Raw genomic sequence first — 21,259 nt, 5'->3', positions numbered from 1 at the left:
GAGGATTAGTGCCCCTCCCTGTAAAACAATTAACTCTAAGCCCTTGGCCACCCCGTCTGGGATACGTGGCGTCTGGCAATGAATGAATGAATGATATCTAGGGTTGGTGGCGGTACAGTCAGAGAAGAGGGAGAGTTGCAGTGTGCAGTTTGCCACAAGGGCATGGGAAGTAATTCCGTCTTGTGCAGTGTTTGTGATAAATGGGTGCACAAGAGATGTGGTATTAGAGGTAGAGTGCAAGATAATGCTGATTTTATGTGTGCGGTGTTTCGGGGAGAGCAGGTGGAGATTGTCAGACGTGAAAAGATTGAACTTGCTGGTGAGTCTCTTGAGTGTGTGGAAGAGTTTTGTTATTTGGGAGACATGTTATGTGCTGGAGGTGGGGCTTGAGCTGGCTCTGTGGCTAGGGTGAGAAGTGGTTGGAAGAAGTTCAGGGAACTGTTGCCCCTCCTGACATTGAGAGGACTCTCCTTACATGCTAAGGGGTCTTTGTATGCAGCATGTGTCAGGAGTGTGATGCTGTATGGTAGTGAGACCTGGGCAGTAAAGGAAGAGGATATTCGCAGGCTCAAACGTCCAGAAATGACAATGATTAGGTGGATCTGCAGTGCGTTCCTGCGTGCAAGGCCTAGGGGAGCTGGGTTTACGACGGACAAGTTGAGGGGTAGGATGGGACTGGAGTGTATTTGTGTTGTGAGGAGAAGAGGTAGATTGAGATGATTTGGGCATGTGGAGCAGATGGGGGATGATAATTAGGTGCAGAAGGTGGGAAGTGTTAATATTTGGGGGGGGATTGAGAGGGGTAGACCAAGAAAGACATGGGATGAGATCATTAAGTGTGACCTCAGGTTAAGGAACTGAACAGGGCAGCTGCCATGGATTATGCAGCATGGAGAGCCACCATCAGGTGACAAAGGCCGATGCATGCAAGCATGTTTGAGCCTTCAAAAATGAAACAAAATGAAACGAAGTATGCATAGGTCTTCTCTTTCTTCACCTTCTACTTAAGTTCCATGTCACATATCAATAACTTGTGTTGCTGCACACAATCCTTGCTGCCTGTAACTTTGATATCCCTCACTAACATCCTATCAGCCCTCCTGACGAGGAAATAGTCTGTCTGGCAGCTATTTCCACCAGACTCTTATGTAATCAACAGAGATTGGTAAAATATGTCTATCTATCTGTCTATTGCCAGATGCCTGAATCCTGTACGGGGTGGGCACAAACAAACTGCATCCATGTCACCCTGTCCCCCACCATTTCACTCCCCTGCTCCCAGTTCACACCCTCATCTCTCATAAACCTTCCTAACACGCCTCTCCAACCACCCGCAGGCTCAGCCAGCTCATGCACAAAGCTTAGGTCCTGGAGAATTCTGACCTGACTGAATGATACTCACTATAGGTGCCACTATGGTTCTATCTATCTATCTATTGCCAGACCCCTCAATCCCGTTCGGGGTGGCCACAAACAAATCGCCTCCACGTCACCCTGTCCCTCACCAATTCACTGCCGTGCTCCCAACTCACACTCCCCTTTCTCATATACCTCTCCACCCCATCCCTCCATCTCATCCTTGACCTCCCCCTCCCTCTTCCCCCCTCCACCTCACTCACATACACTCTCTTCGTCAGTCTTCCACCCTCCATCCTCTCCACATGGCCAAACCACCTCAGTGTGTTCCTCATAACGCTTCCTATCACATCCACATCCACACCACAACGCTCCTTTATATCCTCATTCGTCAGCCTGTCTCTCCATGTGACTCCAAAGGCTCCTCATAAATAACTCATTTCCACTGCTCTCACTCTTGACTTGTGTCCTTCCAACAATGTCCAAGCTTCACTTCCATACGTTAGAGTTGGTATCACAATACTGTTATGTAGTAAGTTTTTCACTTCCATGCTCACTTCCCTGTTTCTTATCACTGCTTTCAAGGAACCAGCAACCTTTCTTTCCTGCTGTACCCTTTCAAGCACGTCACCCTCCAAACCTCCATCCTTACTCATCACATTACCCAAGTACTTAAACGTACTCACTTTTTCCAGTTCCTCACCATCCAACCCCACTGTACATTCACTGACTTCACCTCTCTCAAAGACCATCACTTTACTCTTCCCTACGTTCACCTTTAGATTCTGTTTCTTACACACTCTCCCAAACTCATCCACCATGCCCTGCAGCTCCCCTTCGTCTTCACTCAACAACACAGTATCATCTGCAAACAACAGTACAGGGAGTTTCCAAACACTACCCTCTCTCACCAGGGCCACTCCAACATCCACTACCCTGTCTTGTACCTCTTTTATTACCCCATCCATGTACAGATTGAACAACCATGGGGACATGACACGTCCTTGTTTCATCCCAACCTTCAAATAGAAAAATTCACTCAGTTCACCATCCACACGCACTGCTGCTTTAACACCGTCATACATACTCTTCACAGCATTCAACAACTTCCCATGTACTCCATATATTCTTAATACTTTCCACAATCCTTGTCTATCCACCCTGTCATATGCTTTCTCCAAATCCATGAAAGCTGCATACAACTTCTTTCCCTTCTCTAGAAACTTTTCCACTAAAGATCTAAGAATGAATATCTGATCTACACAACCTCTTCCCTTCCTAAAACCTCCCTGATCTTCTCCAACTAATTCCTCTGTTCTTTCTCTAACTCTGTCAACAAGTATCCTACCATACACTTTTCCTATTATAGTAAGAAGACAAATGCCCCTATGATTACCACACACTTCTTTTTTCCCTTTTCCTTTGTACAAAGGAATAATTATACCTGACTTCCAATCCTCCAGGACTCTACCTTCCTCCCAGGCCAGTCTGCACATCTTCCACATCCATTCTACTACTATCTCTCCCTCATGCTTCAGCATTTCACCATGCACTTCATCAATTCCTGGGGCTTTCCCCAGTTTAATTTTCTTCATTGCTTCCACAACTTCTATCATACTGATTTCTTTCTGTCTTCTCACCTCCCTGCTTCTCCCAGCCATTCCCCAGCCACTTATACTCGCATTACTTCCATCCTCTATGTTCAACAATTCCTTAAAGTATTCTCTCCATCTGCTCACTTTTTCTCCCTTCTCCACTAGTAATCTACCATTTTTGTCTTACACTCCCCTGCTAATATCACTTCCGCCCTGTGTTACTCTCTTCACCTCTTTCCAGAACATTTTCTTACAGTCTCTCCACTTTACACTCAAATTCCTTCCAAATTCCTCATCCACTCTCTTCTTTCTCTCTCTTACGAATCTTTTCACCTCTCTCTTTCTTTCTACGTACTGTAGTTGTTTCACCTTAATCTGGTATAGATTTTGTCCTTCTTGCAGTTTATTTCATATAGCATAGTTGCAAGAAAATGATAGTGCTGTGGCTCTTTATCCATTGCATAGCACTCTCTCATGATTTGCATCATATCCTTTTATTTTGTTTAGTTTTTGAAGGCTCCAACATGCTTGCACGCGTCAGCCTTGGTCACCTGATGGCTGCTCTCCATGCTGCTCAATCTCTGGCAGCGACCCTATTCAGTCCCTTATCCCTGAGGTTACACTTAGTGACCTATGAACATAAAAATTACTGTAAATACTGTACATGTGTTACACCTGTGTTATGTATATACAGTACATGTGTTATTGTATACAGTACATGTGTTAATCAGTTGTTGCATCTCAGCTTGCAGAACAGAGAAACAGCAGGTTTAGACCAAGCTAAGGTACAGAAAAAAGAATATAATGCACCACTACACCCACTTACAGGTTCAGCCACCTCCTGTATGAAGCTCGGGTGCTGGAGAATTCCGAGCCTGACCAGTTGGCACTCACCCTGGAGGTATTTGACCCTGATGCAGCAGAGTTTGGGTCTCTCAGGTTTGACATTCTGCACCAGACCTCAGAGGCAGCTTTCAAGGTGGACAAGGAAGGTAATGTGGCACAGAGTAGTTGGTGGTAGTCTAGTTGGTTAAGGTGCTCCAGATTTAAATCTGGGGGAAGGTTAGGGCTTATTACCAATTCTGACCGTAATTGTGGACAAGAAAGTTAATGTGACTCAGATTTTTCTGTTGTTGGTCCAGTGGTGTAAGGTACCCTAATTGGTTGTTGCGGATGGTGATGTTAATGATGGTGATAGTAATGTTTGTATATATGTACACTGCATACATAGATTTTGGTTTACTAGGTAACATATACATGAAAAGATTACACAGTATATACATACATACATACCATATACAATATATACAGTGACCCCACCGATTGTAGTATGTGGGTCCCCTTTACGATTTTTTCCATTTACACAAAAAGATAAAAACTACCCTGATACTTATTATGCGGGAAAGAATCTTGTTTGCACATGAAAATTTTCAAATCAGCTTTCCCCAGAAAACACGGTCTGCCAAGCGTTGACAGTCCAAAGTCCCACAAGGTGACATGTCAACATGGCCTGTCACTGAGCTTCTGCATGCATATTTATGTAAACATTGTATTATTTTTCTCCCAAGGAGCCACGGGCACTAAGAATGTTATATTATTTATTAAAAGTGAGAGTGAGATGCATAGATGAAAATGAATTGAATTCATTCATCATTCATCATCCAGTCCTACATTGCCCCATGAGGAGCGTAGGAGCCCGAGGCTAGGCAAGTTGGTCCTGCCATATAAGATGAGAGTGACAAGCCTTACTTATCCCTGCGTGGCATAATGTGAGCAATTAATCCAACCACCCTTGGATATAAACCTTCACCGGCTCAATCCGATTGAAGTGCTGTAATTACAGTACCCATTAAAACACCAGGCACCAAAATTTGGTTATATGGTTACCACCTAGCACAATAAATGGTTTCCTGGTGTACAGGAAACCATTTGGCTTGTCATTCAGTGTAGAGTCACCCACAGGCAGAAGGAAGAGGAAAGAATGAAGGAAAGAAAGACAGTAGAGGGAGTGTGTCACCTATAGGCAGAAGGACGAGGAAAGAATGAAAGAAAGAAAGAAGTGGATGGAAGGAAAGGAAAGGGCAGTCACCCAAGAGCATCACAACATCGAGTGAGTGGATGGTGAGCGCCCCCATCTACCACAGATATGAATTGAATACAGTTGGTAAGACAATTAACCAGAATAACAGATAATCCTGACTATAATGCCCTTCTCTTGGACCTATTCCTGACAAGTAACCCAGATCAATACTGGACAGAAGTACCATCACCCTGTCACCACAAGGATCCTCTTACCACAATCTCATCAAAGCCTGTTAGTCAGTTGCCCCAAACCCCCCCATTCTGAACTTAAGGTGATCAGATAGCACTTTGAGAGGGCAGACTGGGATGGATTTAGAAATTATCTTGCTGATATTCCGTGGCAGTCTTTCAGCACAGCTGACATCATTTCTATCCAGTCCCACATTAATGACTTAATACAAGCTCTTATGGAATTATTCTTATCCAATCATCAGTTTACTAAAAGATCAAACTCATCAGAGTTGTTTGACAGCAATTGTGCCAGAGTGATAACCCAAAAGTCCCTAGCATATAACTTTTACTTAAAATCATTTTGAATCATCATGCCCGAATGTTGGGTCTGGTTAGTACTTGGATGGGTGACCGCCTGGGAACACCATATGCTGTTGGCATCCCTACGTGTCAAGTGGGGTTGGTGGAGGATTAGTGCCCCTCCCTGTAAAACAATTAACTCTAAGCCATTGGCCACCCCGTCTGGGATACATGGCGTCTGGCAATGAATGAATGAATGAATGCACGAAGGGGTTAAGTTATGTAACACGAAGGAGGCAGCCTTGTGGCATCACCCTGGGACCGTTTACATGCATGCTTATGGAAACATTTTACAATAATATTTCTCACAGAAGGAAGAAGAAGCACTAAGAATATTTCATTTATTAAAAGTGAGAGTGATATACCCCCCCCCCAACAGCCAAGCATGACTCTATCCCCTGTCATGGTAAGTGATCACCACTTATTTACCACTTTTTACACTCTAATTAACCCTTTTTTGTACCCAGTGATGTTCCTAGAGGCTGTATGTTTACTTCAGTGAATAGGTATGAACTTGGGGAGGTCAAAAATTTTCAAGAGGGCCAAAAGGGGGACTGCAAGAGAAATTTTGGATTTCACCCTACCAATTAGCCATATAACATGGGTTTCTATGGTACCATTTGCACGAATTCCATTTCTGTGGAACAATTCAGTGATACATTAACTGCGTAATTTGAGGGGTCATTGTATTTACATACAGTAATCCTTCACACACACACTGAGGTGGTTTGGCCATGTGGAGAGGATGGAGGGTGAGAGACTGACGAGGAGAGTGTATAGTTTGTGAATGAGGTGGAGGGGGGGGAGACTGAGGATGAGATGGAGGGATGGGGTGGAGAGGTATATGAAAGAGGGGGGTGTGAGTTGGGAGCAGGGCAGTGAATTGGTGGGGGACAGAGCGAAATGGAGGCGATTTGTTTGTGGCCACCCCGTACGGGATTGAGGCATCTGGCAATGGATTGATACACAGAATCTCTCATTTATGCGGATGCTCCGTATCCGGTCATGCTCCGTATATGGAGGTTAGGCTTTGACTCTATTTGGTCTGTACCCGGATTTATTTGTCCGTAATCGGACATATAAGCTCAAGCATCGGCGGCCAGCCAGTCAGCAAATTAAAAAAAAGTTCATTGGGTGGCTTGCTGGCCTCTCTATTCACATGCGGGTAATAGACCATAAGCCACAAGCTGAACTAAAATGGCTGTCCAGGTCCCTACTGAATGAGCTGTCATCAGGTCACCAGGATCACTTGTAACATACCGCCAGCACGCTAGTAATACCAACTGCAACCCACAAGCTGACTGCAAACGCCCGTCCACCTCCTCACTGAATGGCCAAAGTCCCTCAGTCAGCCTCGCTTCTATCCCTCCTCCATCCCCTTCCATGCTTCCTGCTGCCAGGGCCCAGACTTATCTCCCTCCCCTCCCTGTTCCTCAGTCCTGCTCCATCATCGTGTTGACTACCATTCACCAGTGATTTTCTAAAGTTTTTGGTGATTTATTTGAATACTATAGGCCATATAAATATTCAGAAAACACCATGAGAAAGTTCATGAAACTCTGCATCTAGACATATGTGTAGCTCTTGCACAGTGTGGGCAAAATTTTTCGCTAGGATGTTGGGAAGTTATGTGAAGATATTTATGAATGACTTTATTCTCACTTTATTTTGGTGCTTTTACTCATCAGTTTTTTGTGTTCTTATTAGATTATAGTATAAACACCAATATAACCAATTTCTGGGGGCATATTTGGCTGTGGAAATTTGTTTGTGTGTGCTGTGGAAGCAGCCATCACTCGGTGTCCCAGAAAGTTAACTGTTTTTGCAACTATCATTAGTGATTTTTTGGTGGATTTTTGTTGTTTATGCATTGCTTTCTTAGTGTCTAGCATTACATTAGATTTTCCCATGTGTGTTTTGACGTCTATATAGCTGAAAGACCGAAGAAGACTGCTACAATTATGAGGGGTACTCTACGTAATAGGTAGAGTACTTGTGGATTTTTTTGTTTATGCATTGCTTTCTTAGTGTGTAGCATTACATTGGATATTCCCATATGTGTTTTGATGTCAAAATACAGCTGAAAGACCAGAAAACAGCGCCAGAATTAGGAGGGGTAGTGTATAGGTGTTTTTTGTGTGTGTATTTACCTATTTGTAGTATACAGGAATTGAGCGATGCTCGTGTTGTCCTGTCTCCATATCCACATTTATCTAGTTTACTTTTACACACATGAATGTTTTTCTCCTGCACCACCTTTTTGTCTAAGTCATTCCAAATACTTATGTATTTACCCAATATACCTAATTGAGATCTATCTGTCTATCTATCTATTGCCAGACGCCTCAATCCCGTTTGGGGTGGCCACAAACAAATCGCCTCCAAGTCGCCCTGTCCCCCGCCATTTCACTGCCCTGCTCCCAACTCACACACCCCTCTCTCATATACCTCTCCACCCCATCCCTCCATCTCATCCTTGGCCTCCCCCTCCCTCTTCCCCCCTCCACCTCACTCACATACACTCTCTTCGTCAGTCTTTCACCCTCCATCCTCTCCACATGGCCACGAAATATGCTATGCTCGTGGGTTCCCATCGCTGTTTCTCAGTAAGTCAAATGTAGCTTTAAACTCGTTTAAGTTTTTAGACTGGATGATCTCTTTGTCCAGGCTATTCCATAAATCTATACTTCTGTAAGGAAAGCTATATTTCTTGATATCCTTCAAGCAGCTTGACTTTTTCAATTTCATTCCGTGTCCTCTTGTTGCTCTCTTATCCCATAAAAACAGATCTTCTCGGTCAATTTTATCTACTCCCACCATGGTCCTGAACACTGCAATCATGTCTCCCCTCTTTCTCCTTTCTTCTAAGGAAGGCAAATCCAGCTTTTCCAGCCTCCCTCTGTATGACAGATCTGCCAGACTGGGGACCATTTTGGTTGCTGATCTTTGTATTCTCTCAATCTTGTTTATATCTTTCGTTTTGTGTGGGGACCACACTACCGCTGCATATTCAAACCTGGGGCGGATCATGGCCACTATCAATTTTTTCATCATCTCCTTATCCATATAATGAAATGCTACTCTTATGTTAGTCAGGAGTTTATAAGTCTCTCTAACTATCTTATTAATGTGCTCTTCAGGTGACAAGCTATCTTGGACCAGCACTCCTAAGTCTTTCTCTTCTCTCATTTTAGTGATTAATTCATTACCCAACAAATAATTCATTGATGGCCTCCTGGTACTTTTACCCATTTCCAATATTTTACATTTCTTTACATTAAATTTCATTTCCCACTTCTGGCTCCAATCATGTATCCTATCCAGATCCTCCTGCAGCATTTTACAATCCTCGTCAACCTCTACCTTCCTCAAGATCTTGCATAACTGTTCACTCTATCTACCATATCATTTACGTAAATCAGGAACATTACTGGCGCCAACACCGAGCCTTGGGGGACTCCACTTGTTATTCCCTCCATCCAGACATCCTATCCGTTATTACTGTCCTCATTTGTCTGTCTCTCAAAAAGTCTCTCATCCATTCCAGGAGTTTCCCCTTCAGTCCTCCTATATATTCTAGTTTCCACATTAGTCTCTTATGAGGTACCTTGTCAAAGGCCTTCTCTGAGTCTAAGTACACACAATCCACCCAACCATCTCTCTCCTGTACCATGTCAATCACTCTTGAGTAAAAGCTCAACAAGTTAGAAACACGTGACCTTCCACTTCTGAATCCAAACTGACATTCGGCCAAAATATTCATCTCTTCTAGATATTTTATCCATCTGTCTTTCAGAATTCTCTTGCACAATTTTGCGACCATGCTGGTTAGAGACACTGGTCTATAATTCAGGGGTTCTTCCCTGTTTTCTCCCTTATAAATTGGTACCACATTTGCCCTCTTCCATTCTTGTGACACTTTCCCCTCTTCCAGAGAACACTTGATTAAACTGTGAATTTTATCTGCCAGCTGTTCTCTGCATTCCGTCAGTACCCAATTAGAAATTCCATCAGGTCCTGGGGCTTTCCTTACATCTTGAGTTTCCAATAATTTGTACACTTCCTGTACCTCGACTTTTATATCTTTTATCACCGGTACATTTCTAGTCACTCCCTCCCCTTCCACAAACTCTTTTTCATTCTTGAAAACTGATTGGAAACATTTGTTCATTATTTCAGCTTGCATTGCTGCATCTTTATAGACCTCTCCTTCTACTTTCAATTTAGTGATTCCTTCCCTTTGTTTCAATTTGCCATTAACAAATCTATAAAACAGTTTGGGTTCATCCTTGCATTTGTCTATTATACCTTTTTCAAAATTCCTTTCTTCTTCTCTACGTATTCTTGTGTAATCATTTCTAGTTCTTTTATATTCTTCCCTTGTCCTGGTGTTGCCCCTCTTTCTCCAGTTGTTCTACACCTTATCTCTTTCTTTTTTTGCTATCATCCACCTTCTATTAAACCACTCCTTTTTCCTGTTTTCTTTCCCTCTTACTCTTGGTACAAATTTTTCCACTCCCAAATTGTAGAGGTTTAGAAAGATATCCCACTTCCTTTGTATCTCTCTTGTTTCTCTGAATTTTCTCCAATCCACATTTTCAAAAACATTTCTCAATCCTGTGAAATTAGCTTTCCCAAAGTTATATCTTCCCTGTCTATGAAGCTCGTCTCTTGGCTCGACGTTCCCTATTATCATCTGGAACTCATTGACCACATGATCACTTTTTCCTATAGGAAAGAAATATTTCAATAATTCTATTACATCGGGTTCTTTGGTAAACAGTAAATCTAACCTTGCTGGTGTGTCCTCACCTCAGAATCGTGTCTCTTCTCTGACCCATTGCGTCATCACATTATTCATAATTATATTTAATGATATAGTGCCCCACGAATCCTCGCTGCCTCCTGAGTCCCATTCCTCCCAGTTCACTTCTTTACAGTTAAAGTCACCCACCAAAACTATATTATTGCTTTTCTCAATTATTTTTTGTAAATAGCTAGCCATATCTGACAACATCTCATGGTATTCGTTATCATTCCATGCTCTCATCTTAGGGGAGATGCTTCAATCCTGTTTGGGGTGGCCACAAACAAATCGCCTCCAAGTCACCCTGTCCCCCGCCATTTCACTGCCCTGCTCCCAACTCACACACCCCTTTCTCATATACCTCACCATCCCATCCCTCCATCTCATCCTTGGCCTCCCCCTCTCTCTTTCCCCCTCCACCTCACTCACATACACTCTCTTCGTCAGTCTTTCACCCTCCATCCTTTCCACATGGCCAAACCACCTCAATGTGTTCCTCATAACGCTTCCTATCACATCCACATCCAGACCACAACGCTCCTTTATATTCTCATTCGTCAGCCTGTCTCTCCATGTGACTTCACAGGCTCCTCTTAAATAACTCTTCAGTTTCTAATTTCATGTATATCACTTCAGCCCTGCCTTCTTCCATTTCCACGGTATCTACATTTATGTTGTTGTTCACTGCTATCATCACTCCTCCTCCCGTTTTTTCTTTTCGGTCTCTTCTCCACAGATTTTATTTACCATCTCCCAAATGAACATCAATATCCTCTCTTAATTTGGTCTCTACAAAGCACATGACATCAGGTTCATATTCTCTCAAGAAATCATTAATTTCAATCCTGGCCAATATTAAACTATCAATATTAGTGTATATCACCTGTAAATTATTTTTCATGTTTTTTATACCCTCTTCTCTCCTTCTCTCCGTCAGTACCACTTCCTCAATTTCTAATCTTTCGCAGCTATCCCCCTTAGTTTCCTTCGCTTCTATTTCCTTATATACCACTTCCTTACTTTCATATCCAATACTCTCCAAAAAAAAGTATTACATTCTTCCTCTGTCCTCTTATCATTTTTTTCCTTTACTTGATCCTTCAATGATTTTAAAACTTCTCTTTCTTCTTCATTTAAATATTTTCTTATTATAATATTTTCCATTCCAGTCTCTTTGCTTAATTTGCAGGTCATTTTGAGTATATCATTTACTAAACTTTCTGATGTCAACTTGACTCTCATTGATCTTGTTTCCCCTTTCCTATAAGGCCCTATCCTCCTTACTTCCTCAATTTCTTTTACCCACTTGTCTCCTTCTGGGTCAGTTTTGCCTAATATACCTCTCACCAGGTTCGTTTCTCTCGTGTGTGTGTGTGTGTGTGTGTGTGTGTGTGTGTGTGTGTGTGTGTGTGTGTGTGTTCTTACCTAATTGTTCTTACCTAATTGTATCTTTACAGGAATGAGTCAAGCTCGTACTGTCCCGTGTCTTAAACCATATTTATCGTACATATCCTTAAATTTGTGAATTGTTTTGGCACACACTATTTCATTCGGTAGTGCATTCCATTGATCAATTGCTCTGTTTGGGAAACTGAATTTCCTTACATCTTTATCACCTCTCTTCTTATGCAGTTTTTTTGCAGTGTCCTCTTGCTGATGCTTCTCCATATGTTAAGTAATCATTTATGTCTATTTTCTCCTTTCCTGATATGCACTTATATAGCATTATCATGTCATCTCTTTTCCTTCTCTCCTGTAGTGTTGGTAGATTCAGTTTATTTAGTCTTTCTTCGTAGTTTAGGTCCCTTAAGCTTGGTATCCATCTTGTAGCGGCCCTTTGAACTTTTTCAATCTTGTCTATATGCTTTTTGAGATGAGGACTCCAGACTACTGATGCATATTCCAGGGTTGGTCTAATGAATGATGTTATTATCCTTCTTAGGATGTCTTCATTTATGTATGTGAATGCTATTCTCATATTTGCAAGCAGTGTATACATGTTCCGTACCTTCTCGCTGATGTGGTCAGCCGGAGATAGTCTGTTATTGATAATCACACCTAGGTCTTTCTCTCTTTCTGATGTGTATAGGGTTTTATTTCCTAACTTATAATCCCAATCAGGTCTTTTTCCACTTTTACCAAACTTGATTACATGACACTTGTCCACATTGAATTCCATTTGCCATGTACTACTCCATTCATGAAGTTTATTTAATTCTTCTTGTAGCTCTTTACAAGAGTCTGTGTTAGTAATTCTCCTTTATATTTTTGCATCATCTGCAAACATATTCAGATAGCTCTCATTTCCAGTGTTACTGTTTATATCATTTATATACACTAAAAACATGATTGGTGCCAGCACTGAACCCTGTGGTACTCCACTAGTCACTTCTTTCCATGATGAGTAGTTTCCTCTTAGTACTGTCCTCATTTCTCTTTTTATGAGAAAGTCTTGCATCCAACAAAACAGTTTGCCTTGAATTCCTCCTTGATGGTACAGTTTCCATAAAAGTCTTTGGTGTGGTACTGTGTCAAAAGCTTTCTTGAAATCTAAACAGATACTGTCCACCCATCCTTCCCTTTCCTGTATTGTGTTTGTTACACTGTCATAGTAGCTCAACAGATTAGTAACACATGATTTTCCTTTTCTGAAACCAAACTGTCTTTCTGTTATCATACTGTGTTCTTCTAGATGATTTACCCAAGCTTTTCTTATAAGTTTTTCTAATACCTTGCTTACAACACTGGTCAGTGATACTGGTCGGTAATTGAGTGGATTTTGTCTGTTTCCTTTCTTGAATAAGGGGACAATATTTGTTTTTTTCGAAATATTAGGTAGTTTACCTTGACTCAAGGATTTCTTGAAAATTAAAAATAATGGTTTACCGTATTTCGCGGCATGTAAGACGCAGCATTGTGAAAGACGCACCCTAATTCTGGCAGGGCAGTTCTGTGAAAAAAAAGTTTGCCCCAACCAAGACTGCAGTAAGGTTTCTTGATAAGAGCCATTACCACACAGATACACACTCACCTTTCAGAATCTATTCATTACTGATCATCAGCCTTTGGTTTCTTTTTTTATATACAAAGAATGGTAAAGGAAAAGAAAACAATGCCCCTTCTTGACAAAACGTGACTGATATGAGCCACTATCACTTAGATACAACACTCACCTTTCAGAATCTATTCAGTACTGCTCATCATCCTTTAGTTTCTTCTTTTATGTACAAAGAATGATACAGGAAAAGAGAAAACAAAACCCCGTCTTAACAAAACGTGACTTCAAACCACGAGGCCATCTCAACTTCGTTGATAAATATGTATCAGTAAACTGATATAAACACTGTTTTTAATATTTTATGAATTTAAAACCACAAATGAAGTCAATAAACTCTATTCTTTCATTCACTGACGAAAACATAAAATACAATGAATGTTCACATCAGTTCATTTATCCTAAAAGAACCCGTCATATTCCACACCTGTTACGGAATTTCCTCACATTGCCTTGACTCAAGCACAATATCAGACGACCACCATCATTAATCATGCACTCTAACTAACCTGTAATTACCTCCACAAATAATATAAAAAGGTAGCACTTGTAAATACACAAATTACAATGTTTTACAACCAGAGTTCAATATAGCAAGGCTGCTTGGGAACAGGATAGACAGCTGTTTTTACTCTCTTCTCTCAGCATCACTCCTTCACTGTCAGCTATGTTTGCCTTGCAGCATCAACAATTAAAAATGTATGCTTCACTGATCATAATTTACTATAAACATTCATTTCAAAACATACTATGGTGAAAACATCCATTGTTACACCTTAGTAACACTGCTGCCTCCCAGTCGCTAGACAGCAGTCTCTACCCCTTCCTCTCAGTATCACTTCCTCACTGTCAGCGATGTTTCCCTTGCAGCATCAACAGTTAAAAATACGTTCTTCACTGATCACAATTTACTAAAAACAGACATTCATCTCAAAACATGTCGAGAATGGTGAAACTATCTCTTAGCAACACTGCTGCATCCCAAGTGCTAGACAACTGGCTCAACCCTCTTCTCCCAGTATCACTCCCTTACTGTCAACTGTTTTCCTTGCAGCATCAACAATTAAAAATGCATATTTCTCTTACCAGAATTTGCTAAAAACAGACATCCATCTCAAAACATTCGAGTACTGTGAAAACATCCATTTTTGGTCTTAACACTGCTGCCTCCTAGTCGCTATGGTACACACACACACACACACACATGTACACACCACATGCAACATTCGCTCACCTCTGAAACATTTACATCAGTCCGTTTTGGAGTACCCAGTGGCTTTATTATATGCCAAAAACATCAAAATGTATTTGGTTGTTCAATATAAATATCATCACCTAAGGACATGAAACATCTCAAACAATTTATTCATCCAAACATCGTCAGTGCAAGACTAAAGGTGTACAGCACCATTGATCCTAAATTTTCCGTGGTTGCATCTGTCATGATCACCTAAAACCTATATTCACTTCATATTACTGACAGTGTGAAAATTTCACTCGTCTTCAAATCCTGAGAATTCATCACTACTTCCCCCGAGTCCTGAAGCATCACTGGAAGTCATCACCACTGTTTCACTGTCACTTTCATACAGTAAATGGTCCTCAGTACCATCCATTGAATTGCTTATACCACACTTCATGCGATTTTAACTTGGCAATCGTTTAACTGAGCACAGGCGATATTCAGACTTGGGGCATTTGATACAGCCCACATTAACCTCCTCAGTACATGTTTCCTGAACTGAATAAAATCATATGGCGAGCATGAATAAACTACCCTATAAAATACATTGCTGGGCTGAAGGGATTATAATAAGCGGATTATCAGTTCCCTAGCCTGACTCTTCCCACTTCTTCCTTAACTACACCCACACCAAACTCTCGCCTACACCTTAGGATTCTGGTCGTTTCGGCCGTAACGTCCAAAATGGCAAACGATTTTACAACCTAACCTAACCTAACCTATCAAATTTGGACGTTACGGCCTAAATGATCCCCATTGCCGATCATGAGAGCTTTGCTTAGGCAGCAGAGATGCAGAGAGTGAACGTTGTCAATCATTCTGATCGCTTCGTCTGCTAAGAATACAGCAGAAATGGCGAACGCTGATATGAATGCCCGTCAGGCACTGCTATTTCAGATATTGCATCAGTTATGCTACTCAGTGAATTTTATCCTATTTTCATAACAAAATACTGTAATTGGGTGTGCCCTGAGTTGCATAGACATTGCTAAAGTACTTCACTTGGCTGAAAAAGTGAAGCTGTAACTTCGTTAGCTTGCTAGAGTAGGGTGTACGCTAGACACTAAACTGCTAGGTTGCTAAACCGCTAAACCCCTTGACGGTATTGGCCAATTGAGCTGAAAACAAACCGTGAATGCTTTGTGTTTTTGAACTTGCGTGTTTTAATATCTGCTGCATATATACACTCACAAAATGTCAGAAAAGTAACTGACCTAATTAGGGTTACTGTATTTCCATGTGACGAAAGTCTGTTTTGATGACTTGGCAGTTTCACTAGCCAGCATCTCTCCAGTATGATTGCTTTGCTCGTTAGTGAATGGATGGCAAGCAAAGTGGTCATGATTGCCTTTCAGAAGCTTAGCAGACAGTTCACCAGTGATCATGTACGTTAGCTTGCTGGAATAGTGCGGATGCTAAACTGTTAAATTGCTAAACCGCTAAATATCTTCACGATGTTAGCCAGTTGAGCTGTAAACAAACCCGCGAAAGTTTTATGTGTTTCTGATCTCGGGTGTTTCTTAAATCTGCTGCATATACACACTAGTGTATATTATTTTTAAAAATAAAATCAAGTCTGCATACTGTAGAAAACACCTGTGGTTGCTAAGCATTGAGATGATCATCTTTATAAGAGTTTCTTCTCAGTGAAGCCTAACTAACCTGCCTTAGTCTAACGTGCAGGACGCATGGGGATATTTTAAGGTAACTTTGAGACAAAAAAGTGCGTCTTATATGCCGCGAAATACGGTACTTAACTCCTTTGCACATTCTCGTAATACTCAACATGAAATTTCATCAGGACCACTTGCTTTTCCTCTGTCTAATCTACTTAACTCCTCCTGTATTACTTTTTCTGCTATTTGTATATCTGGTAGTATGTGTGGACATGCGTGTTCCACATAGTCCCTCTCAAAATTTTTTTCTTCTGTAAAAACTAATTGGAAATTCTTATTTAGTGCTTCACAAATATCTTTCTCTTGTGTATAAGTGATTCCCTAGTCCGTAATGGATTGTATTATATCTTTTACTTTGGTTTTGCTTCTGATATAGCTGTAAAACAGCTTTGGTTGATCACTACTTTTATTTATTATATCCTCCTCAAACTGTTTTTGGGCTTCCCTCCTTATTCTTGTATAGTCGTTTCTTTCCTGTTTGTAATTATTATACGCCCTTTCACTATTGTGTCTTCTGTATCTATTCCACAACAAATCTCTTCTTTCTTTTGATTTTTTACATTCTTTATTGAACCATTTCTGTATTTTCTTATCTGCTTCTTTGTGCAGTGGGATGTTCTTCTGGACTCCTATTTCATAAAATTCACAAAAATTTTTATATACAGCATTTAAATCTTGTCCTCTAAGCTCATTTTCCCAATCAACTTCTAAGAAATACTTCTTTAGGTCTTGATAATTTCCCTTTTTATAGTTTAGGCTCTTTTTCTAACTGTCATTGCTGTTTACTATGTTATATGCTATCCTGAAGTTATAATTTAGTACTGCATGATCGCTTTTGCCGAGTGGAGGGTGATATATTAAACTGTCAATATCATTTTCTTGCCTAGTAAATATTAGATCTAGCACTGAAGGTACATCAAGTCCTCTTTTTCTGGTGGTTTTCCTCACATGTTGCATTAAGAAAAACTCTTGTACGAGATCCAGGAGCTTTTGGTCCCAACAGCTTTCTTGGCTAATTATATCTAGAGTATTCCAATTTATATTTGTATTGAAATCCCCAGTTAGTATAATTCTTTCCGATTTCTCTTCCATTTTATGTAGCAATGATCTTATACTCTGAATTGTACTCTCTGTCATGTCCTCATATTCGTCTCTTTCCCATGTGTTTGATCTGGGTGGCATGTACAAATTGGCAACAATTACTTTACCTTCAGATGTGTCGATCTCTACTGCAATCAGTTCTACTTGTGATGGTATATCTAGTTTTATTTCCTTGACTTTTAGATTTTTCTTAGTTAATATTATAATTTCTCCTCCTTTTTTTAAATTTCTGTCTCTTCTCCATATATTGTATTCCTCTAAGTTTAGTGTCATTGGATATCCTTGGTGTTAATTTTGTTTCAGTTAGGCATATTATTTGTGGTTCATTTTCTCTGACATAATCATTCATCTCTAGTAATTTAGATACCATTCCATCCACATTTGAGTACATCAACTTTATCATCTTGTTTATATACTTGTCATGACATGGTTCAACTACCTTCCTCCTTTTTCTTCCATCCTGTTTGTGTACCACTTTCGTACCTGCAATCCTATTACTTTGTAAAAAAAATTTCTTCTTCTCCTCTTCTGATCTTCCCTCATTTTTTGTCTTTGCTTCCTCTCTTTTCTCTTTCAGTAATTGCAGTTCCTCTTGTGTTAGGCATCTTTTTATCCATACATTTTTGAACTCCTCTTTTTCCTTAAGATTCTTTGCATTTTTTTAGTATCTCTTCCACAGTGTTTACACTCTGGAAAGTCACCTTTAGAGGTCTTGTCTTGCTTTTCTCGTATTTCCCTAACCTTTTGTGTTCCTCTATGTCTTTACTACAGATTTCCTCTGATACTTCTTTCAGTAAGTTCATTACATTTGTTATCTTTTTGTCTCTTGTGATCTTGTTTTTAACTTCTTCCTGTTCTATACCAGTGATTACTGTTGATTTGTTTATTTCTACTGAATCTCTAACTAACTTTGGATTGTTTTGGATTATTCTTTTCACCTCCTTTTTGATGCTTTTTTCCTCCACCCTTGTTTCTGAGTCTTTCTTTACTTTCACCATTTCAGCATATGTGGTTTCTACATCATTTTTGTAGCTTTGCACAGCTTCATTCACTTGTGTTATCTTCTCCTCAATATCACTGCTCTTGTCAATAAGACTGCTAACTTGCCTAATTGTCTCTGTGTCATTTTTGAACTCTTCCATAACACTCTCGTGATTGACTACTGTACTCGCCATTTCACTCATTTTCTTCCTAAGTGTACTCAATTCCACTGTTAGTTCACTGATGGTTGTGTCTTTCTTATTGGCCTCCCTTCCTAGTTTTTCTGTTTCTTCCTTTTGCAAGTGCATCTGCTTCTTTATTTCATCAATTTCATTTTTGAAAGCCATTTCTAGTTTGTTTAGACGTTCGACCAGTCTATTGTGTCTCTACTTCAACCAGTTCTTGGTAGAAATCATCATTTTGCTTTTTACCTTTATCCCTTTTCTTTTCCAAATTTGCTTTACTAATCTATGTATCCATTTTGCAATACTTAAAGTGTAGGGCATGTACTTACAATCTCCGTGTTGTCGTAGTCTAAACAAACCTCAGAGATGACTCAGCGTATTCTTTCGTCTTGGTTCTCTTTCCTGTTTAAACAAGTCTTGTTTAAACTTATTCTTTTTTTCCTTTTAATAATGAACAATCATTTAGTCTAACCTGGTACTGAGCTTGACTCATACAAAGATACTATCTATCTATCTGTCTATAGCCCGACGCCCTAATCCCGCAAAGGGTGGCTGCAGACAAAACGCCTCCAAGTCACTCTGTCACCCACCATTTGACTCCCCTCCCCCCAACTCACCCCCCCTCCCTCATATACCTCTCAACTCCATCCCTCCACCTCATCCTCGGTCTACCCCTCCCTCTCCCTCCCTCCACCTCACCCACATACACCTTCTTAGTCAGTCTTTCATTCTCCATCCTCTCCATATGTCCAAACCACCTCAGTGTATTTCTCCTAATCTTTTCAACCACATCCACATCTACCCCACAACGTTCCTTCACTTCTTCATTCGTCAACCTGTCCCTCCATGTCACTCCACATGCTCCTCTCAAGTAACTCATTTCCACTGCTCTCACTCTTGACTTGTTCCCCTCTTGCAAGGTCCACGCCTCGCTTCCATACGTCAGGGTAGGGATCACATTACCATCATGCAGTGACTTCTTAACTTCCATACTCACCTCCCTATTTCTCATCACTGCTTTCAGTGTGCCAACAACCTTCCTTCCCTGCTGTACCCTTTCACGTACTTCATCCCCCAAAGTTCCATCCTTACTCATCACACTACCCAAGTACTTGAATGCACTCACATTCTCCATATCCTCACCATCCAACCTCACTGCACACTCTGTGACTTCATTCCTCTCAAACACCATAACTTTACTTTTGTTTACATTAACTTTCAGCTTCCTCCTCCTACACACTGTCCCAAATTCATTCACCAAACTTTGCAACTCCCATTCATCTTCACTCAACAATACTGTATCATCAGCAAACAGCAACACCGGAAGATACAAATTTAGGTAATGCCACTGGCCGTGATGATTTGGTACGGAGCGCCGGTAATGCACGTCCGCCTAGATTGAATCCCTGTGTGTGTGTGTGTGTGTGTGTGTGTGTGTGTGTGTGTGTGTGTGCATTATGTTCTTAGTGTTTAGCATTATTTTGGATATTCCTATGTGTGTTTTGATGTCTAAATATGGCAGAAAGACAAAAGAACGCTGCCAAAAATAGGAGGGATACTGTGCATATAGGTAGGGTCTTTGTGTATTGTTGTTGTTGTTTATGCAGTGTTTTCTTAGTCCTGGAAGGGGTGTTTAGCATTATATTGCATATTGCAGTGTGTGTTTTGATATAAAAAAACAGCCGAGAGACTGCAGAACACTGCCAAAACTAGGAGAGGTATTGTGCATAGTTTTTTTTTTTTTATGCATTGTTTTCTTAGTGTTTTAAGATTGTATTGCATATTCCAATGTGTGTTTTGATGTCTAAAATGAGCCAGAAGACTGCAGAAAACTTCCAAAATTAGGAGGGGTACTGTGCATATTGTTTTTGTTGTTGTTGTTTATGCATTGTTTTCTTAGTGTTTAGGATTATATTGCATATTGCAATGTGTGTTTTGATGTCCAAATGTGTCTGAAAGAGTTCAGAACACTGCCAAAATTAGGAGGGGTACTGTACTTACATACAGGTTGGGTATAAGTAGTAGGTAGAGTATGGGCACAGTAGAGGATAGTGCTCCATATCTGGTTATGCCTTTGGCTCTATTATGTCGGATAATCGAGGGATTGCTGTATATTCATAAATACGTTCCCACGTACAGTACTGTACCTGTGTAATGATAATGGTAATACTGTTGGTGATAATGATGTACAATTTTGTTCTGCCAGGCAACATATACACAGCAAGCCCCTTAGATCGTGAGGCAACGATACAGCACACACTCAAGCTGTCAGTCACTGACGAGGGTGGGCGGGCCAGCTTTGCCGAGGTGCGTGTGTCAGTGCTGGACAAGAATGACAATGCTCCTGTGTTTACGCTGAGGGAGTATCAAGGCAATATTAACACAGATGCTGCCCCAGGTACCACCATACTGAAGGTATGTGGCAAGTATAGTCCATTTCATATTGAAATGACTATTGGCCATGACTCACACCTGTCTGTATTTCCTCACCCTAACTCCATCACCTGTAACAATATCACTGTCTTCATGCTAAGAGAGTATGAGGGCAATATCAACATGGATGTTGCTCCAGGGGCATCACAGTTCTGCAGGTATAGTTCTTTCACATTAACTTAGCCCAGATTTTCATACTTTTGCAGCTTATTTC

At 40.7% G+C, this 21,259-nt stretch overlaps 1 protein-coding gene across 1 annotated transcript in view; it reads left to right on the top strand.

Moving 5' to 3' along the window:
* Positions 1-21,259, top strand: part of LOC145415452 (fat-like cadherin-related tumor suppressor homolog) — a 693,356-nt gene that overhangs the window by 383,084 nt on the left and 289,013 nt on the right. The window contains exons 25-26 of the mRNA XM_080284728.1: positions 3,780-3,943; positions 20,819-21,027. Coding sequence (XP_080140854.1) covers positions 3,780-3,943; positions 20,819-21,027 — 373 coding nt within the window. The remainder of the gene's footprint in view (positions 1-3,779; positions 3,944-20,818; positions 21,028-21,259) is intronic.

The sequence above is a fragment of the Coenobita brevimanus genome, chromosome 102 (genome assembly GCF_032717465.1).
Source record: "Coenobita brevimanus isolate Jiangsu-jjx chromosome 102, ASM3271746v2, whole genome shotgun sequence".
Classification (NCBI taxonomy): Eukaryota; Metazoa; Arthropoda; class Malacostraca; order Decapoda; family Coenobitidae; genus Coenobita; species Coenobita brevimanus.
This window is presented reverse-complemented; position numbering and strand designations above follow the sequence as displayed.